The 21,099-nt window shown below is 28.5% G+C and overlaps 4 protein-coding genes across 4 annotated transcripts; 2 read left to right on the top strand and 2 right to left on the bottom strand.

The window, feature by feature from the left end:
- The first annotated feature begins 132 nt into the window (after positions 1–132).
- LOC112693727 (magnesium transporter NIPA2) lies at positions 133–8,243 on the top strand. Its single transcript, XM_025568915.1, has 7 exons — positions 133–564; positions 6,047–6,169; positions 6,244–6,386; positions 7,221–7,329; positions 7,430–7,606; positions 7,696–7,901; positions 7,959–8,243. Exons 1-7 carry the CDS (start codon positions 477–479, stop codon positions 8,160–8,162), a joined length of 1,050 nt encoding a protein of 349 aa, XP_025424700.1. The 5' UTR covers positions 133–476; the 3' UTR covers positions 8,163–8,243.
- On the bottom strand, positions 1,910–5,449 carry LOC112693726. Its single transcript, XM_025568914.1, has 2 exons — positions 3,258–5,449; positions 1,910–3,171 (listed from the first exon to the last, which is right to left on the bottom strand). The coding sequence occupies exons 1-2, from the start codon at positions 3,352–3,354 to the stop codon at positions 2,192–2,194; spliced, it is 1,077 nt and encodes a 358-aa protein (XP_025424699.1). The 5' UTR covers positions 3,355–5,449; the 3' UTR covers positions 1,910–2,191.
- Positions 8,244–8,859: 616 nt separating the features above from the next.
- Positions 8,860–9,877, bottom strand: LOC112693667 (probable medium-chain specific acyl-CoA dehydrogenase, mitochondrial). The gene is made up of 4 exons (XM_025568847.1): positions 9,632–9,877; positions 9,324–9,566; positions 9,078–9,248; positions 8,860–9,009 (listed from the first exon to the last, which is right to left on the bottom strand). Exons 1-4 carry the CDS (start codon positions 9,770–9,772, stop codon positions 8,860–8,862), a joined length of 705 nt encoding a protein of 234 aa, XP_025424632.1. The 5' UTR covers positions 9,773–9,877.
- An 8,429-nt stretch (positions 9,878–18,306) lies between these two features.
- LOC112693613 (zinc finger BED domain-containing protein 5-like) lies at positions 18,307–19,401 on the top strand. The gene has a single exon (XM_025568760.1). It carries the CDS (start codon positions 18,331–18,333, stop codon positions 19,381–19,383), a length of 1,053 nt encoding a protein of 350 aa, XP_025424545.1. The 5' UTR covers positions 18,307–18,330; the 3' UTR covers positions 19,384–19,401.
- Positions 19,402–21,099: the final 1,698 nt, after the last annotated feature.

Here is a 21,099-nt window from a genome sequence, read left to right as displayed (position 1 = left end):
ATCATCATTATCATTTATTATTGTTCCTGGTTAACCGTGGTCCGTAAGCACTAGAGCACTCTAGTGTAGTTCATGCACGAAATAAATGAATAAACTATAATATTGTGTCTACGAAATCGTCACCACACCGCACTAGCTGCATATTTGGTTATCATTAATCAAAGAATGTCTTAATCTTAATAACTTTATTTACAGCGGATCATTGAATGAAATTATGTTCATGAAAACTACGCATCGATCGTGGTAGTTGCGAGTGTTTCGACTTTGTCCTTTCCTAGTCCTTAGCCATCTTGTTATGTCACTGTGAAACCTCTCAACACAACTTTTATACCAGTGTTTATTTACCAATGACTAAAAATTAGCAACAGTGCGATTTTATGACAAATTTATTACTTATGGCTTCTTATATTATATTATAAATAGTGGCGTGTGTTTCATCATTTACCGAACAATAAATAACTTAATTTCTACTAGCTATGGACAAAGAAGAACAAATTCGACTATATAATTTAACCGATTATTATGTCGGTCTTGGGCTTGCCTTGTTTTCGAGCGGATTCATTGGTTTGTATTTTATAATATTTAATTTTAATTTTATTAGTCAACCATAATAGTAATGCAGAATATATATTGTTAATTTAGTTCAATCACATAAGTACAAATAATTTTGGAAGTAAAATATTTTTATTTCTATTGTTCAAAAAATGTAATTCAATGCTATATCCATCTTATGCATCTATAGCAAGGTCAGCAGTATCCTGTTAATCTGAATACTAAGTAGTAGATAAGATATGTATAAATATATCTAGACTACTTCATACGCCTAGTATTATTTAACCAATGATTCAAATTTAAAAGGAAAATTATTTTTATCATACCAAAAAGTTATATTTTTTTTATTTTTTTGTAGTCTTGAGAGAATAACAGTTCAACAACAACTTCTGAATTATTTATTATTTTAATAAACTACAATGTCATTGAATAAATTATTATAAATAAAATAATTTGTATGGTTCAGAATACCTATACCACTTTTCCAGATGTAGTACTTATATTTTTGTATGATACATAATGTTTTGATTGTTGGTGTTGTAGTGTATTATAATTATATTAAACTTAAACTAAATTTACTATACATATACTTGTATTTTGTAAATTTATTTGAATGCTACAGTTAAAGTTCCAACATTTGCTGATATTCACATGATGCTGACAAAATTAATTTGGTATAACAATTGCATATTAAGTGAACTGTTTGATAGACATTATTGATATAACTTATTTTATTTTGTTGATAGATACCATAAAAATTTTAATTTTGAAAACAATTGTGGTTGAATATTTAACAATATAACATGCATAGATATTGTATAGGAGCCTTATCATCCTTTATTAATTAATAGTTTATATATAGAAATATAGAAATATGTAGTTTGGAGTATTATTTTATGTATAATGTACTAGTAAAATTCATCATTGGGTATACACAAAAGTAAATAAAGTTGCTATTTATAAAGTATTTATTTAAATATTCATTAATGAATATTAACCATTTATTTATTATTTTTATTTTTTTATTTAGCCTTTATAAAAATTGGCTCAACAATTAAAGAATTTTACAACTAAAAAAAATAAAAAAAAAAATAATATGTATATAATATTAACTATATAGTTATATACAGTGTGTAATCGGTTGTTGGAAACATTCTATAACTTAACAAATATTAAAGATATTTGAATTCTGTTTGTTTGTGGTGCTTAACAAAGTTTGTTATAACTTATTAAAGTAATTAAACAATTTTTATGCCATTTCATTTCGCGCATGCGCATAACAACTTTTTTTTTTAAAATGGCAACCTCACTATTTTTTGGTTAGTTATTTTTACTCTTATTTTTTCATGAATTTTAGTGGTAAAACCAACTTCCTATGTTAAAAAATAGCTGAGTTATAGATATTTCAGTGATTGATATTATTTTTTGACATTTTTGAATTATTCATCAATTTTATGGCTTAAATAGTTAATCCTTTTAGCACCGCATGATATCTTCTAGTGATATTTTTAGTAACTACTTTTGGAAAGCATCCTCTTTCCCTAAAGCAACTATTTTTTTAAGTTTATCTCAGGCGATTAAAAAAAAAAAACAATATTAATTAATTTTATTTTTATTATTGCAAAATTACATTTATTCGTCATCTTATGAATTGTTCAAACTTCTCTCCATTACAATTTAAACACGCTTCTGTCCTCCGTAGAAATTCTTTATTTGTTGCTGATGAAATTTGCCCTTCAGTAAGTTGATTACACACCGCAATTATTTTTTGTTTCAAATCAATGAGATTAGTAGTTGGGTTTGCATAGACAACAGTTTTTAGATGTCCCCACAAAAAGTAATCAAGTGGTGTAAAATCTGGGGATCGAGGTGGCCACTTTAGTATACCATTAGTTCCTATCCAACGATTTTCAAAATGTTCATTTAAATAATTCTTCACGACATTTGCATTATGTGTCGGGGCTCCATCTTGTTGCAAAATCAAATTGTTTCTTGTTGCAAGAGGAATGTCGTTTAGCATGATCGGTAGCTCATTCATTATAAATTCTAAATACCGTCTTCCATTTAATGTACCGTCGTAGAAATAAGGTCCCAACAATTTACCTCCAATCAAACCACACCAAACATTTGTTCCCCAGATACATTGATTATTTGTTTCAAAAACCCAATGGGGATTTTGAGTGTCCCAATATTGATTATTTTGTTTATTCATTACTCCGTTGTTGGTAAATTTGGATTTATCTGTCCATAATATGTAATTTAAAATAAAAGGATTGTTTTCTAATTGAGTTACCAACCAAGAAATAAACATAATTCTACGCTCATCATCACCTTGGCTTAAATGTTGAGTTAAATCAGGCCTGTATGGATGAAATTTATGTTTTTTTAAAATTTTATGAACGGTATTATGAGAAATGCCTATTTCAAAGCCGACATGACGCGTACTAACTCTGGGATTTGCTCTTACGTACGCCAGCACTCGAAGCTCAATATCTTCCCTCAATGCGTTAACTTGTATAGGTTGTTGGTTGGCTATAACTCTAGTGTTAGAAAAAGAACCAGTATTTCTTAAATTCCTTTCTAACTTATGGAAATAACTGTATGACGGGTGTTGCCTATCTGAATTTAGAAAAACGAAAAATTGTTTTATTATTTTGACCAACACGAAAAATTATTAAAAGTACTAATAAATAATAAATACATACTTGGGTAACGTTCAGCATAAGCACGTGCAGCCAGACGTGAATTTTTTTCACATTCCCAGTAAACAAAAAGCATATCAACTTTTTCTAAATTATTCATATTTTGTTTAAGTAACAAGCTATTTCAATTATGAAATTATTTATTGTAATTTCACTATCGTTTAATAAACACGCGTGAATTCGTAAAATATGACTGTAAAGCAAATACGAAACAATAGTAGTTGCACTGGCCTATTTACATGCGCGAAATGAAATGGCATAAAAATTGTTTAATTACTTTAATAAGTTATAACAAACTTTGTTAAGCACCACAAACAAACAGAATTCAAATATCTTTAATATTTGTTAAGTTATAGAGTGTTTCTAACAACCGATTACACACTGTATAAAGAAAAATAAAAAAATATAACTAAAATACCTATATATAATGATATAAATAAATTATAAAACATAAATAGATAATAAAAAAGATCAAATGACAAAGCTAGCCTCCTGGATAAAAGAAACAATAAGTAATAGTAACAACTTGTTCAGAATTGGAGTTTAAAATAAAAGAGAGATTAAAGAGGATGCTTAAGGAATTGAGAGAAGAAATTAAATGAGAACATTTTATAGGGAGTGAAAGACAATCGAAAAGGATATGCAATAAATTGTAGAGGCATTCGTCCAAGTGAATCGTACAAAAGGGGGAATTATTTAAGTTTAATTTATAAACATGGGAGGGTAAAAAATAATGTCCAATGCGTAAACAATTGAACAGTATGATATATAATCTGGATAGAGATACATAAGAGACTTAGAAATATAACGCCAGTTTAGGAACAAGGAATACAAGGTATCAAAAATTGGACAGCTAGAAAAAGATAGGGATTTAAGAAGAAACTTGCCTGCAAGCCAGCGACATCTAATATTTAAAGGAAGGCATAAAGATTCTACTTCTATAGTTGGGACAGTTGAGATCTAACATAGCCCATGATGCATCTTAAGCAAGAGCTTTGAACTTTGTTCAGTCTTTTCCAATTAGAAAAATATGCTGAACTAAAGAGGACACAGCCATAGTCAAATTTGGAATGTATAATGGATTTATAAATTAACAGAAGATCTGAAGGGTGAGAGCCCCACCAAGTATCAGTGATAACCCTAAGAAAATTAGCCCAACATGAACCAAAAGAAATGAAAGATATAATATGAGGTAGCCAGTGTAATTTGGAGTCAAGAGTAATACCTAAATAGGTGGTATTATCTACAAAAAGAATAACATTATTATCGAAATATACATTCGTGGATTAAAATACCAATGTCTAATAAAAATGACAGATTTACATATGTCATAAGCGACAGAAAAGAATAAGTCAGTAAAAATATTATTAAGTTCAATGAGAGTGAGATTAAGGGATTCAATGAAAACTTAATTGGAAGAGAAGACAATAATTTCGTCCACATAAATAAGGCAATTATAGCTGAGACTGGAAAGGTGATTTGCAATTTTGCTCATATAAATATCAAAGATAATCGGACTAAGGCAGCTTCCTTGTGGTAGACCGGAAGAAGTAGTATGTGAGCATTGTGAACCAAAAGAGGAAGTAAAAGATAAACTCTTATTAGAAAACAAGGAGAGAATAATATTACAGAAGGTAAGAGGTAAACCAATGGAGGAAAGTTTGAAACTAAAGTAGGAATATGAACAGAGTCAAAGGCACCACAAATATCTACAAAAATGACAACAAAACATTCTTTAACATTAAAAGAGTGATAGATATTACCTATAAATGTAAAAAGGCATTCCATGGTGCCCATGCCTTTCCTAAAAGCAAATAGATCAGGTGGTAATATGGAATAATATTTCAACCACCAATCAAGCCGAGTTTTAAGAATATTTTCAAAAGGTTTACGTAGTGTAGAGGAAAGATCAATAGAGTAAAATGCAGTAATAGAATTTGATTTGGGAATAGGAATAATTTTGTATGATGTCCAAGATGATGAAATTTTGTTGGTAGATAAGATGTAATTTAGCACATTGAGTTGGAAATCAAGAGCACAGGAAGGTAAGTGTTTCAATATTAATGGTGAAATATTATTAAGCCCAGAAGCTATTGAACGCCTTGAAGAAATAGCATAGCATAATTTATTAAGTTTTATTTTACTATTTTATTGATATTTTGTAACAATTTTGAAGTATACCAATTGATTTGGTATCTAATGGTAGAAAATCTTGTTTTTAAAAAATATTAATTATTTACCATTTAAAATAAGATATAGATACTAGTTACATAATTTTACATTTTAGTTATTTTAATTATAATGACAAATATTTGATAAGTACCAAATACTATCTTATTATTTACCAATAAAAATATAATCATATGTAATTATTCTTTCAAACTAATATTGGATTTTTAACTATAAATTAAAATAAATATCTGTTATTTATTTTTTTAATTAATTTTAAGTTCAATATTGTTAATTATAATTCATAAAACCAAATATTGATAAGTTTCTCAAATTTTTTAATTATTTTTAACTACAAAAATAAAAAATAAATCTGTTGGTTCTTAAGATTTTTTTCACAGGTTTGTTTAAAATATTTAAATAATTTAATTATCATTGTATCTTATCAATTTATGAATAAAAAATATAAGTTGACAATTTGTTATTAAATTTGGAGTATAATTCTATTATAATAATATAATTGCATACTTTTATTGCTTTAACATTTTCAACTAAGTACAAATTACCTATTAATTTCTATTAATATTTTATCATAAACTATAATAATTGTTTTATTTTTCTAGGTGCAAGTTTTATTATTAAGAAGAAAGCTCTTGTTCAAATATCTTTAGGAAATGGACGCAGAGCAGCTCATGGTGGCTATGGATATTTAAAAAATTGGCTGTGGTGGTTTGGATTATCGCTAAGTAAAATTTTTTTTTATTAAATTTAAACTTTAAGTTGGTAGTTAAATTTAATATATACTTGTATCTATTTTCAGTGGCTTTTGGAGAAATCTTCAATTTTGCTGCTTATGCGTTTGCTCCTGCTTCAATGGTTACACCACTAGGTGCAATCAGTGTAATTGTTGCAGCAATATTATCTTCTAAATATTTAAATGAACAGCTGAATTTATTAGCTAAGGTAAATATTTGCCATATATTTTTTGTATATTCATGGTTAATGTAAAATAAAATGTATTAAATCTTAAACAAAAAATATTCTTATCACTCGGACGTTTATGAAATACCTCCTTTTTTTTTTTTTTATTGATCCAATCTAATGCAGACCTAAATACAAATTTGATTCATGTTCTACTGAATCAAATAATATTATGGCTATCTCCCAATATCTAATACACTGAAAATATATGTGGTATATCATAATAATATTAAAAGTATAAATAAAAAAAAATTTTAATTTGTTTTATTTGAATTTATTGATAAATTGTGTGCTAATTTATAGTATATTATTAAAGTAAATATTTCAAAAGTATTCAAACAGTTGAGATTAATTATAATCGTTAACTTTTAACTGAATGTTTTTAATAAAAATTATATGTCAATTCCTAAACTTTTTGTGATTTAACTTTAATACAATATTAGTATTAGATTCAAAAATTAAATAAAAATATTTAAATAAATATTGAATAGTCTTCTTTATTATTAAAAATACTAATTATGCCTTTATTTTAATGTTATTAATCAAACTAGATTTATTTGGAATATATACATTTCCTCTTTTTATTATAAGTTAATATTTTTCTTCTTTTTTTATTTATTATAATGTAAGACACAATTGAAGTCTAGGACTTTAAATATTTATGATCATTTGTTCAAAAGGATGGGGGTTTTTTTGTGTATGTAAAACATAGGATTAATTGCGGTTGGATGAAATGGAGAGAAGCTTAGGGTCGTTTTATGTGATAAGATTATTTTATACATAAATATTTTTATAAAACTATTATCATATTTTCAGATTGGTTGTTTTATGTGTATTATTGGTTCAACTGTGATAGTTATCCATTCCCCAAAGGAAGAAGAAGTTGACAATCTTGAAGATCTATTACAAAAACTTACAGAACCTAGTAAGATTTTAAATGTATTTATTGAATTGATGTGTTTTTTTTTTTGTTTTATTATTATTTTTTTATAACTGAATTATTTATAAATTAAACTTCCCATTAGGTTTCATTGTCTACACTAGTATAATGTTACTTATAATTGCATCAATATTTTTCTACTTTGGTCCACTTTATGGTTCATCAAATGTTATAGTTTATGTCATTATGTGTTCTACCAGTGGTTCATTAACTGTTATGTGGTGTAAAGGACTTGGACTTGCAATTCGAGAAACAATATCAGGCATGTTAAAATGTTGTCATTTTTGTAATTTGTTCTTTAACATTAAGGTTTAATGTATTATGAATGAACGACAATATTTGTATTAACAGGTCAAAGTGAATTCACAAATTGGTTAACTTACATGTTTATTGTTTTATTGATAACATTTGTAAGCATACAAATGAATTATTTGAACAAAGCCTTGGATACATTTAACACTATTGTAGTTACACCGGTTTATTACGTCACATTCACTACTCTTGTAATAACTGCTTCAGCAATACTGTTCAAAGAATGGGAACATCTTCAAATAAATGTATGTAATTTTGGCATTAACATTAGCATTTGTCTTAAAATTTTATTTTTATTTTAGGATATCATTGGTATTATATGTGGATTCCTTATAACTGTAACAGCCATATTCATGTTAAATACATTCCGTGATGTGGACATGTCTCGTAGTAATTTTGCATGGCGAACTCGTCAACCAATATTGAGAAAGACTACAATTGAAGAAATTGCTCAAACTTCTTCCCTCATTAAAAATAATGCACAATATGGTTCTCGAGATGTTTGACGTTCAGATTTTAACAAAATTGAATTCAAGATTAAAAGGAAAAATGAATGGATTTTAAATTCTTTACAACTCGAGTTAAAACATTACATTTACAATTGATTTGTATAATTATTATATTTGTATGTAAGATGTGCATATAATATATATATTTAATAATTGTTATTTTTTAATAATGTAATTTAATTTCAGTTGTACATTTTCTGAAGTGGTTGTTTTTGTTGTATACTATTTTTGATTTTTGTTAAATTTGATCTATTTAATGTTGTAAATAACTAACAAATTAATATGTATATTACTTCTGTCGATTATTTTTATATTAAGCTCAAAGAAATACATAAAGCATTTATACCCTTAGTAATTATTTTTTTGCTGTTACATTCATATAAATTTAATTATTTTCAAATATTACATCAACAATTTTAAGTATTAGAAACCATATCATATTAATAACCAAATGTAAAACAGAGTATAGAAAAAAGTAATTAATATTATTTTTAAATACCAATAGTTTTGTACATATGACCTAAATAATATAAGACTGCTTAATGATAACAAAAATAAATATTTTTATTTATAATTTTTATATTACAAAATATCATATTAGAATGTACTTATACTATCGTATATAATATATTCCTTGTTAAAATGTATAAATAAATATTTTGTATTTTAACAATAAATAATATTGGGATTTTTTTTATACATTTTGTTTGGCATTATTAATGATGGCTCTTGAAATCATTATTCGTTGAATTTCTGAGGTACCTTCATAAATTTGATATATTTTAGCATCTCTCATTAATTTTTCAACAGGATATTCTGTATTGAAACCGTTTCCACCAAAAATCTAAAATCATTAATTTATGTTATAGATAATATTAACTGATATTGAAAATATTATTATATAACACAAACTTGTACAGCATCAGTGGCACATTTATTTGCAACATCTGCTGCGTGGGCTTTGGTTATAGATGCATAATATGAATTGCGTCGTCCTTGATCAACTTCAAAAGCTGCTTTCATGTACGTAAGACGAGCAGCTTCAATACCAATAGCCATGTCAGCCAACATAAAAGCAACAGCCTGTGCAATAAAAGATTAGACCTTACTTAAGCAAAATAAAGTTTAAACATTTTAATACCAAATTAATTAATTTACCTGGTGATGAGCAATAGGAACTCCAAATGCTTTTCTTTCTAGAGAATATTTGGCAACTTCATCCATTGCCCGTTGAGCAAAGCCAACAGCTCCAGCAGCAAATGATGGTCTACTTATATCAAATGTTGACATGACAATTTTAAATCCTTGACCTTCACCAATTAAAACATTTTCTTTTGGTACACGAACATCATCAAATGTTATTCCTCTAGTATCTGAAGCTTTTTGACCCATATTTAATTCCTGATGTTGTGATAGAATAATTATAAATTATATTCTATGGTTAAATAAAATAATTTTAAGTTTACTTTTCGTCCAGGAGTAAGTCCTGGTGTATCCGCATCAACAATAAAGCCAGTGAACGCTTTATTCGCTGGTGCTTTAGGGTCGAGATCAGTTCGCGCTAACACAAAGTACCAATTGGCTACACCACCATTGGTTATCCACATTTTCTGACCATTGATGATATATTCATCACCTTTTTTTACGGCTTTTGTTTTTAAAGCATTAACATCTGAACCAGCACCTGTTTCTGTTTCACCGTAAGCCTATAAATATTTAAAATTATCTATCATAGGCGTGCGTAGATTCCTGTTTCCGGTGTGGCTTTTATATTTTTTGACCACCCACCCCCTTATAAAACACCACCTTAAAAAATAATAGATATACAAAACATAAGTAAGTAGAAAAAAGATTTATTAGAAAAATTGATATACAATCTGATTATCAATGAACGCCAGTCTCGGCAATTTTTATTTTTTTGTAATTTGATAAAATTGATAAAAAAAAACTTTCGATTTTCCAAAAAAAAGAGTAATTAGCCCTTTTTATTTAAGTATCTACCTAAAAAAAAGTCTCTGGTGTGGCTGTAGCCTTATAAGCCACACCCATGCGCACGCCTATGTTATCCATATACATACAATTTTTAGTATTAATAACCATTTAAAGTAAATATACAACAATCAAAGGTTCATCAATTAATCTTCCCAAATATTTTTTTTGGTTGTTCTTTATTTCCACCTATTATAACTGGTATTTGCTAAGACAATATTTTATTATTATATGCAAAAATACGAATATAATGCAACAAATTATTCTTAATAATAAAAAGTTCAATATTTCTTACACCTAAATTACTCGCTTCTATAGCAGATTTAATTCCGGTGCAACTATAACCCAGGTGTTCAGCTACTAAGCATCCATCCATTACAGACATATTCATACCACCTTAAAAAATATTTCTAGTCATTTACTATAAAACACGATAAAGCCACAATTTTAAAATAAATCACTTTCTTTCATTTAAAGAAAATTATAAATCCATTACAATGATTTTCTACTTAAACATTTTTTGACTGTGAAATAAAACACTTTGAATACAAATTAAATTTTCTAACATTGTCCATACCTTAAATTAGTATCAAGATAAACATTCATATTTTTTTTCTTCTTCAGCTTAAAAGTCCATTCAGGGTCACCGCTACTACCAAAATCTCTCTCCATCTATCTCTCTAATACGCTGTTTCTTAAGATGCGTTCTAACATGTTATCAATAAATCTTCGACAAATATGTTAATCCATCAGGTTTCAGGCTATCCTAGGGGTCTTTTTTTTATTAATTTTGTTGATTAATACATTATTGATTAGGTGCCCTTATCATTCTTGTCGTTTTCTGGTAATAAAGCAGAGTATGCCTGGCTTAATATATAGGCTTTTTATATTTTTATATACTATAGTCCATATATAAGTCGTAACACTTTTAAATTAAACAATTAGCATTAATTAAATTTGTATTTAAAGAATATGAAGATTTGTGTTTTTGTGAAATGTGATGGATAGGATGCGATTGATGTGTTTTTTAAGTTAGGTTTATCTATATACATATATCCATATGCTTTAATTTTTTTTCTCAAACTCACCCTGAAGTGGGACATGTCATTGAGTTTAATACAATAAAAAATGTTGATCCAACGAGAAACTAATTTTTATTGATTTAGACCTAAAAGTGTGACAAAAATATGACATCTTAGAGTAATTAGATTTTAAATCTGAAAAAAATTGAACTCATCGTTATTTTTCTAGATTATTATGGAAGCCGATTTTTAAATACGTGTTTAACTTTTTTAAAAAAATTTGAAAAGCAAAATAGGATATAAGAATAATTTAAAAATGTTTATCAAAAATCGATTACTTCATAACTAGGGCTGGGATTTCGATGCACTTCACATTTTTTTCTGAAGCTTTCTGTATGATGCTCGTTTTGATACAAATATGTTTTAGATATTTTTAAATTAGAATAAGCTATAGCTATAATAATAATAATAATAATAATAATAATACAATAAATCAACAATAAAATTATATTATTTGCCTTAGACAGCACACAGCAGTGTTTTATATAAATAATAATTATTAAAATGTATATTATTTGCGCACGGCAATAATGTAATAAATAATATGCCTGCGACGGGTTGACCCGTTGGTCTTAATTTAACAAATTAACGAATATGGTCGATCAATGGTCGAACTGTGTTCGATGGTGGATTTCATCCGACGCGACTGCACCAACACTGTGACTTAAACAATTGCCTGCGACGGCACACTGCAGTGTATAAAATAAATAAAAATTAAAATCACGGCACTTCGTACGTGTGGCCACCAAAGCACAGTCACAGATGAAAAAACTGCAAAAATCCACAGCCCTGATCAATGACACAATGAATGAAAACCACGTTACTCATAAAATGAGCGTTGATAAAACTAAAACAATAAAAAATAATTATGTTGAGCAATATGTGAGATAACAATAATTTACAAATGAGAAAAACAACACAGATACGGACGTACAGTGCATGGTACAAAGCCAGGGCCGGATTGGCCCGGCGAGTTAAAGAGCAAAACTCGGTGGGCCGCGAAAATTTTTGGTCGTTCAAATCATGAGGGGTCGGTGATCTAGCATAAGTTTAGACAACTATTTGAACAATTTATACGTTAAATTATTTAATAACTAAATAAAATTGTAACTCAAATAAGAATTCAATTTTTTATTAATTATTAATACATTCCATTCATTCCAATAGATACAATAGATTTAATATAGCGAAATAAATAACATACTTATTTACGGTTTTTTTACTAAAAGTTATAATTCTTACATAGATTTTAATGAAAATTAACAATAGTTCAAGTTATAACAACATGTAAATCTCACATTATTAAATAGGGGTAGAAATGTCAAGTTTGAATAACCCTAGAACAATTATTTTCAGAATTACAATAAAAATATTGAAAATCCCTCGTATTTTACTATAAAAAAAAATTGTAATACGCATGCGCCTGTCAAATTAAGAATTCGAATAACAAATTCGAAGATCATAAAAATGTGTATTTTTATGTAATAAAAACCAACTAAAGAACAGAATTCAAATTGCAGGTTTCTACATAAAGATATTGAGGTTTCTTAGTTAAAGTTTGCACACTATATATTATATAATATATTACCTATATTGGAATATGTCAATTTTTTAACATTCCAATTTAATTATCTCACTTTACATCAAACATATTATTATGTATTAATCATTCCCCATTGGGTATTTATTTTGTTGTGTCGGACAATTTATGTACATGCATTTATATATTATATTCTGCAGGTTAATGTTATGAGAATACATTTGGTGAAATCAAACACATATATATATAGCAACATTATAAACCTAAACTGACTGAAATTATTATATTTTAACAACCTTTAAAAATGTTATTAATTAATATAATATAATATGGTGCTTTTCGTAATGTTTCTACTAAATATTAATTAGAAAATATTAGGGCACCTATTGAAATATGTGATTAAAAAAAATTTGGCTAAGGGCCGTTAGGCCCGGTGCGCACGTCCGTTTTTTTGTCGCTGCGGTTCTGCAGTTGTTGAATACACATCATTGCGTTTTTGTTGTGGAAACCGCACGTCATCCAGATATCTAAGACGGCATTCGTCGTGGAATATCACTTTAGTTACCATTCAGTCACCAACTATGGAGGTTTATTACAAAAAAAAGGCAATTTTTGTTTATTTAGTGCAAAAAAAATATATATGGACGTACAATAGACGTTACTGGGTGTACCCATTTACAGGTGCAAGATTATTAAGAGGTGAATTATATACCACATTTAGTGATATAAGAGAAATTCAGAAAAGTTTTTTACTTATTTTCGAATGAGTGTTCGTTCGTCTGACGAACTAGGAACAAAAGTAACACCAAAGATAATCTCTCAAGACACGTATATGAGACTCTATACCGCCACTTATCTCTTTATATTTTTTAACTTTGCTGATGAACAGCTCAATTTCAACATTGTCGATTATGGACATATTGCGTGGAAAAATCGCACGTGTGCATGAGTCGATATACATTAAGGTACTACTAAGAGATGTTAAATTCGTGAACGAATAGTTCATTTGAACTATTCACTTTGATGAAATATTCTGAACTGTTTCAATACCTGTAACTTAACAGTTTACAGTTCGAAAAAAATTGGTAGGTAGCATTGTATAAATGAAATAGTTCGCGAACTTCTTTAAAAATTCTCTGTGGTTCGTTGTTCGAAATCCAGTAAATTTAAACAGCTGTTTACAATTAGATAACAAATACTTAATTTCCCATAAGTAGTGTGAACTACTAATGAACCGTGTACTGCTGTACTAATAGTGATAAAACGAATAGTTCATTACCGAACACTATCAGTATGATCAATAAAATTAGTGAACTTATTGAACTTAAGTTAGAACTATTCTTAAGAATAGTTCATTTGAACTATTCATTTGAATGAACTGTGAACTAATGAACTATTCACAAAAATTAACTAAACTTTCCATCTCTAGTACAACTGAACCGGATTCGCGTGCGCGGTGCCGTTGCGGCGACGTTATTATTTGCGGTAGACACTGAACGCAAAGGCGACACAGCGGCGCCGTAAGGCATGTACGATGCAAAATTTGATAACATATTAATTACGTCGTATTTGCGGTACCGCAGTGGCAAAAAACGGACGTGTGCATCGGGCCTTAGTTTATAAGTGGACCGGTAACGTACGGAAAACTCGGTGGACCGAATTTGTTCAATCCGGCCTTATACAAAGCCCAAGGTATGCATATTTAATCCTTCTAACCCCTTTAGGGTTGAATTTTGAAAAATCCTATCTTAGTAGGTATTTAAATCACAAAACAAAACTAATGTCCAAATGTTATACTCATAGCTTCAGAAGTTCTGACTAGGCGATGATGAATCACTCAAGAAAATTAATTTTATGTATACAGAAGATAACAGTTATAAGAGCTTTGTATATACTTTTGTTTCTTCTAAAACCAAATCGATTAGGTACTCGAAACAATTGAGCATGTTTATAGGAAGTTATAAATTCTCTCTTTGATGGACATTTCCAAAACTTCGAATAGTGCCATTGTAAGCGCAATTGGTCGAGCTAAGTTAAAAATAAATTGTAATAGTGTTAGAATATTAGTAATGATAGCATTTAAAACCGAGTTCGTTAATTCCCACCTATTAAAGGAACATGTTGGTTTATGTTTAAAATATACTTTTTAATTTCATCAGTTGTAATAGGATTTAGGAACATAATTTTATCATTTATTTGAATGTCATATAAAAACGAAAAGAGTTTTATGTTAGAGAATGGTCTAAGTGTATTCGAAATGTTAGTACCAATCGACACGAAAAAGGAGTTGAACTCATTTTAAATCTTAATATTATCTGTTAAAATGTTATCTTGATGATATAAGAATGATAGTATATAATTTGTTTTATTACATTTATTATCTAAGGCTTCATTTATGTATTTCTATATTTTTTTAAGGACCTTAAGCATTTAAAATTTGTTTATAGAAACATACGTCTTTTGCTATTTTTATTGTTAAATTTAGTAGATTCCTATATTTTTTAAATTTCTATTGTAATTGAATGTTAAATGGTTGTTTTAGTTTTGTGTATAATCTATGTCTCATAGAATTAATAATTCCAAGTGTTGTCCAATTTTTTTTGTTGCATTCTTTTATTTGGTATCTTTTTTATTACAGTTTCTTGCAATATTTTTATACTGTTTTTAATAATATTTATGAATAAATCAATAGCTATATTTTCATCAGTTAAATGTAAAATTTCTGTCCAGTTTGTATTTTGTAAGATATACTTCAAATTGTCTATATAAACATTATAATTAATATTATCAGTTTTACTATCAATTAAAGTTTTATTAGTTTTGCGTGAGGTATATAGTATAGAAATTGTACTGTAATGATTCGTAATATCACTTTGATATATGTATCCTTGAATATTATTAAAAGGCTGATTATTTTTCATGAACATCAGATCAATACATTTATTAATATTACCAAAACTATGGGTAGTACCATTAATGCATGAATTATATCTATAACTAATAATTACATTTAGTTCTTCAACACTAATTATATCTTTGATTATAATATTTAAATTTATGTCCCCGCAGATTATATGTGATTGAAATGTGGAGAAATTGTTTAAGAAATCTTCTAGATTATTTATAAAATCAATTTTATTCGGAGTGACCTATCAGTACATGTTAATTTAATTAAAATATTATTATATAAAATTGAGCTACAAAATTCAATAAGCTACAGTGATTTACTCCTCCAGTAAATACATTATAAACCATAATTGAGTTTTTAATGTAAACAATAATTCCATGATATATTTATGAACAGTTAAAACCTTTTATATCGGAGTTAACAATATCATTATCTAACCATGTTTCAGATAGGTAACATTATAATATTAAATTTTAATTAAGTTGAATTTAAGTTTATTTATTTGTAAATTTAGTTGGAACTCAGTGAAAAGACGTACGATTATTACAAACATTGAATTTGATACAATCGTTAATAAACGTTTTATTATAACAAGCATTTTTTTTATATAAAAATTTTTTTTTGCCAATCAAAATAATCTTTTATTTTCTTTAGTAAGTTGATCATTTATATATGTTTTAACTTCAGGAAAACGAACGTATACATTTTTTGCAAAGGAATTTTATTCTTATATCGTAATTTTATTGATTTCAAAATAAAGTTTTTTATGACCATGGTTAGGTAATTTGGCTATTATTTTACAATCAGTATTCTTGCACGGTTTCAATCTGTATGTATCAGCAATATCTTCTTTCTTAATATTAAAATCTAATACATTATCAACTGATAAAATAATATTATGTACCTAGCTATATCTTCATTAGGAGTTTTTGGAATACCAGTTATTTCAACGTATTGACTAAGTGAAGTTTGTTCTTTATTATTCACCATAATTTTGAGGTATTCAATTTCTTTTTCAAGTTTAGAGCATCTATTTTCTATCTCCATTATCCTATTTTCCATACCACTAATGATGCTTACAACAGTGTCCATTTTCTTCTTGATTTCATCAAAGGATTTTCCGTAGAAATTGAATGCATTTTCTATTGAAGCGACATTAGTAGTAAATAGTTCAACTTTCTTAACATTTTTTTCATATCAATTTTTATTGACATAAAATCATAGTCTTCTTCATCAGTCACCATGCGGCTTTTATTGTCCATATTTTTCAATTTTATTCTTTGCGTAATATTTCTTGATTCAGATTACAACATTCACAGATCCATTTATTATTAATCTTATTACACTCGGAGAGTGATTTTAAGATTATTTAAGATAATAATAATAATAATAATATATATTATTTGTTATGAACTTATAAAGCTGGGTTCACACGCAAATGCTAATTTATTTAGCAATTTATCGTAACGATCGAACAGTTTCGATATATCGTTGCGTATAAATAGGACCTACTATTGGTATTCCTTTATCTTATCTGTGGTCATTAGCGAGTAGTCGTTCAATGGGTTTCGCCACTACAAAATATTTATTTGTAGTTGTCAGTCTTCATTTTGCTTTGACGAAGTGAGAAACCGTTTTTTTTCTAACAATGAATTTTAGTGTTCAATTATTACTATTACGAATAACTCTTTAATTTTCTGGTATAATATAAAATATAATGGACAAATGGCTCAAAACGGGGTGATTGTTATCATTAGAGAAAACCGGTCTAACATCAACAAATAAAAGCAGTACTTCGTCTGTTCCATCGGAAAACTCGACTTCCCACTGTGAAGCAGCTCCTCCGCAAAAACTAACTGTCGAAAATGAAGCATCTCCAAGTAAGGAATACACTCAAATTAATTTTTCAAAAGATAAAAAAAAGACGATATGATGAAGAATATTTATCGTTTGGATTTATTCCCATTGGAGTAGACACATTTCCCGATGTGAGGTGCGTAGTTTGTGAAAAAGTTCTCAGTAACAGTTCTTTGGCTACTGCGAAGCTTAAGAGACATTTGGAATCTGATCATCCAAATCTAAAAGAGAAAGATCTGGAATTTTTTAGAATGAAGAAAGACATATCAAATGAAAGTACGAGTTCTCTCACTAAGTATGTAAAAGACGAAAATGAGAAAAACACAGAGGCTTCATTTATATTGGGTTATAATATTGCACGTGCCGGAAAACCACACACCATTGCCAAAAGTTTGATTAAACCTAGTATGATAGAAGTGGTCTCTTGTATTCTCGGAGAAGATGCGGGTAAAAAAGTTGCAGCAGTGCAGTGCTCAAACAATAAGATTTCTGATCGAATTCATAAAATTTTTGACCACATTGAAGATGAATTTGTCTTCAGATAAATTAACTGTAACCAATTTTCTTTACAAATGGACGAAAGCACCGATGTTTCTGGGTTGTCCATACTACTTGTTTTTGCCAGATATACTCATGAGAAAACCATTCAAGAAGGGTTGCTTATTTGTGAAAGTTTGAAAACGCATACCACAGGAGAGGAAATTTTTGATGTTTTAAATAAGTACTCAGTGAAAAAAAAAAATATCATGGCAAAAATGTGTGGACGTATGCACGGATGGTGCTGCTGCAATGGTTGGGATAATAAAAGGTGTAATAACCAGAATTAAAGAGGTAGCTCCAAAATGTAATAACAGCCACTGTGTTTTACATCGCCATGCGTTAGCAATCAAGAAACTTTCGCCAAATCTTAAATCAGTACTAGACGTAGCTGATCAGTGTGTGAACTTTATAAAATCACGCCCCTTAAAAACAAGGCTGTTCAAGAAGCTCTGTGAGGAAATGGGAAGTGACCATCAGAATCTTCTTTTACGTACAGAAATCAGGTGGTTGTCCAGAGGCAAAGTTTTAACAAGACTTTTTGAAATGCGAGATGAGGTAAAAATTTTTCTGAAGGAGCATACGAAAACAAATCTTTTTGAAGGGTTTCATGATGAGAATTGGCTCATAAAGTTAGCTTATCTCTCTGATATTTTCAACAAGTTAAACGAAACAAACTTGGGTTTACAAGGAAAAGAAACTTCGATCTTTCAAGCCAATGACAAGATTAAAGTTCTCATTGGCAAGTTGGATTTTTGGGTCGAATGTGTACAAGAAAATGATTTTTCATGTTTCTCCAACTTGAATAAATTCTTATATGAAAATGAGAGCTCAGTGACACCGATAAATACAGAAGAAATAAAAGACCATTTAATCAATTTAAAATCCGGATTACTTTCCCACTTTCCAAGAATAAACGAAGATTCTGATAATTTGTGGGTACAAAATCCATTTTTAATTCAGAAAAAGCCAAAAGAACTATCATCCATTGAATACGAAAATTTGCTTGAAGTAAAATCTTCATCTGAATTAAAAATCAAGTTCGAGTCACTTACAATTGAGGAGTTCTGGATCGCCATGGAAAGTGATTACGAACAATTGTCCATAAAGGCTATCACCGTTTTATTGCCGTTTACAACTTCCTACTTGTGTGAAACTGGCTTTTCAGCGTATACAAAGACCAAGAATAAGTTTCGAAATCAACTGAACGCGGCTCCGGACCTACGAATCCAACTTTCAGGAATAACTCCAGATTTAAAAACAATTATGAAGAAAACTGTAGAAAGATTCCAATCTTCTCATTAAATCTATTTTAGAGTAATAAGAGACAAATATTAAATTTTAAGCTTTGATATGATCATTTATATTTTATAATACTGTAATAGTTATAAGCAAAATAAAATGTTAAAACCGTCTTAACTATGTTTTTTTTTTTAATTTTATTAATGACACTTTTATGCCGGAAGTGTCCAAGAACCCACTCATTTCAGTGTACACAAGATATGTCTGCAATACTATTATAGAAAAAATATGGGGGTTCCTCAAAATGTTTAAGCTCCTGCAAGGGTTCCACAAGTAAAAGAAGTTGGGAAACGCTGATCAATATAATAGCCATGAGTCAGAAGAAAGGAAAAAAAAACCCCGAACGCAGAAACGACAACATGCATCCGGTTTAAAGATTTGTTTTTCGTCGGTAATGATTTCTCCGACAAATGTACGTATAAGGCCGCTCGCACGGGCGTATATATATATATATACGAAAGAAAAAATAGTAATGATAATCATAGAAATACGTACGCGCGTAACGCTGTCGGCAACACGGCAGTGGTGTGGTATGTGTTTTTTTTTTTGAAATTTCTTTTTTTTTGATTATCGAATTTACGGTGTCGTTAGGTCCGCGTACAACATAACGAGATGTTTTGCGGGCAAAAGTTAAGGGAATTCGATCTGTGTAGTTTTTAAGGGGTTGAATATAGGCAATTTGTCACACGTGTGTGTGAATTACCCCGCCAATACCCTCTTTCAATATGTCATGCCGGGCCATATTAATCTCGTGTTGCTAATCACCAATGCATCGGCGCGGCGGCAGAACCAGTTTTCCAATAATAGTCCGTTTTTACTACTAATACTATTGCCGACGTAATCGACATTTTATTATAAATAAAGTCATCAATAATAAAATTAAAAATTAATTATCATTTACGTTTTAAAATTTAATTAAATGTATATAAGATTATAATTATAAGTTATAAGTCTGTTCTGAGTGGAAGTCTTCGGTCAAGCCACGAATAGATAGATAATATGAGTATATGTGTATACCGACATACTACGAAAATAAGCTAATAAAACATTATACTATATATATATATTAATATCTCACAAAAAGTAGACATCTTTTGAATTATACGTTCTATTGCAAATGTGTGATATAAGCTATCAATAAAAATTTCAAATTTTCATTTTAAGTATACATAAGAATTGATCTTATAATTAAATACATTATAGGTTATAAATTTTAACTTAGACATAGGAGAAAATTTCGAGAGGCAGTTACAAACCCTTGAACCCCCCCCCTGCGTGCGCCGCTGATTATACATACCATAGATTATAAATATAACACATAAGTTTTATTTTTAAGAATTATATAAAACATTTAAATGCTTATTCATTATATATTTTTAAACATAGTTTGATTATCCGCACAAATCGTTCTTCAAAACTCTAAACAAATGTATTGACTTACATTGAAGTATTAGTTCCATAACCAGGTTCATTCTCCAATGCAGAAACATTTCTGTCCGTCTATATAATAAATATTTAATAAATTAAAAATAGCTATCACATAAATAGCATACACATCATAATTAATATATAGCTATTTTGATTTACCATGTCAGTTGTACGATTTTCTCACCATTTTTTAAGTGCATTAAAATTTCTTCGATGTTTTTTTATCAGATATTTTTTGCGACGTTTTTTTGGCAAAACGTTCTGCATAATGTAGATATCACAGAATTTATA

This window comes from Sipha flava, unplaced genomic scaffold (assembly GCF_003268045.1).
Source record: "Sipha flava isolate LNK unplaced genomic scaffold, YSA_version1 89_pilon_pilon, whole genome shotgun sequence".
NCBI lineage: Eukaryota > Metazoa > Arthropoda > Insecta > Hemiptera > Aphididae > Sipha > Sipha flava.
This window is presented reverse-complemented; position numbering and strand designations above follow the sequence as displayed.

What these genes read in the sequence shown, in the direction of transcription:
- LOC112693726 (XM_025568914.1), bottom strand. Translation starts at nt 3,354, where the DNA reads ATGAATAATTTAGAAAAAGTTGATATGCTTTTTGTTTACTGGGAATGT. An exon ending in TTATGCTGAACGTTACCCAA is followed by an intron (nt 3,172 to 3,257) that starts GTATGTATTTAT and finishes TTCTAAATTCAG; the next exon opens with ATAGGCAACACCCGTCATAC.
- LOC112693667 (XM_025568847.1), bottom strand. Translation starts at nt 9,772, where the DNA reads ATGTGGATAACCAATGGTGGTGTAGCCAATTGGTACTTTGTGTTAGCG. An exon ending in GACTTACTCCTGGACGAAAA is followed by an intron (nt 9,567 to 9,631) that starts GTAAACTTAAAA and finishes TCACAACATCAG; the next exon opens with GAATTAAATATGGGTCAAAA. An exon ending in GTGCCACTGATGCTGTACAA is followed by an intron (nt 9,010 to 9,077) that starts GTTTGTGTTATA and finishes TAATGATTTTAG; the next exon opens with ATTTTTGGTGGAAACGGTTT.
- LOC112693727 (XM_025568915.1), top strand. Translation starts at nt 477, where the DNA reads ATGGACAAAGAAGAACAAATTCGACTATATAATTTAACCGATTATTAT. An exon ending in GTGGTTTGGATTATCGCTAA is followed by an intron (nt 6,170 to 6,243) that starts GTAAAATTTTTT and finishes ATCTATTTTCAG; the next exon opens with TGGCTTTTGGAGAAATCTTC. An exon ending in AATTCGAGAAACAATATCAG is followed by an intron (nt 7,607 to 7,695) that starts GCATGTTAAAAT and finishes TTGTATTAACAG; the next exon opens with GTCAAAGTGAATTCACAAAT.
- LOC112693613 (XM_025568760.1), top strand. Translation starts at nt 18,331, where the DNA reads ATGGTTGGGATAATAAAAGGTGTAATAACCAGAATTAAAGAGGTAGCT.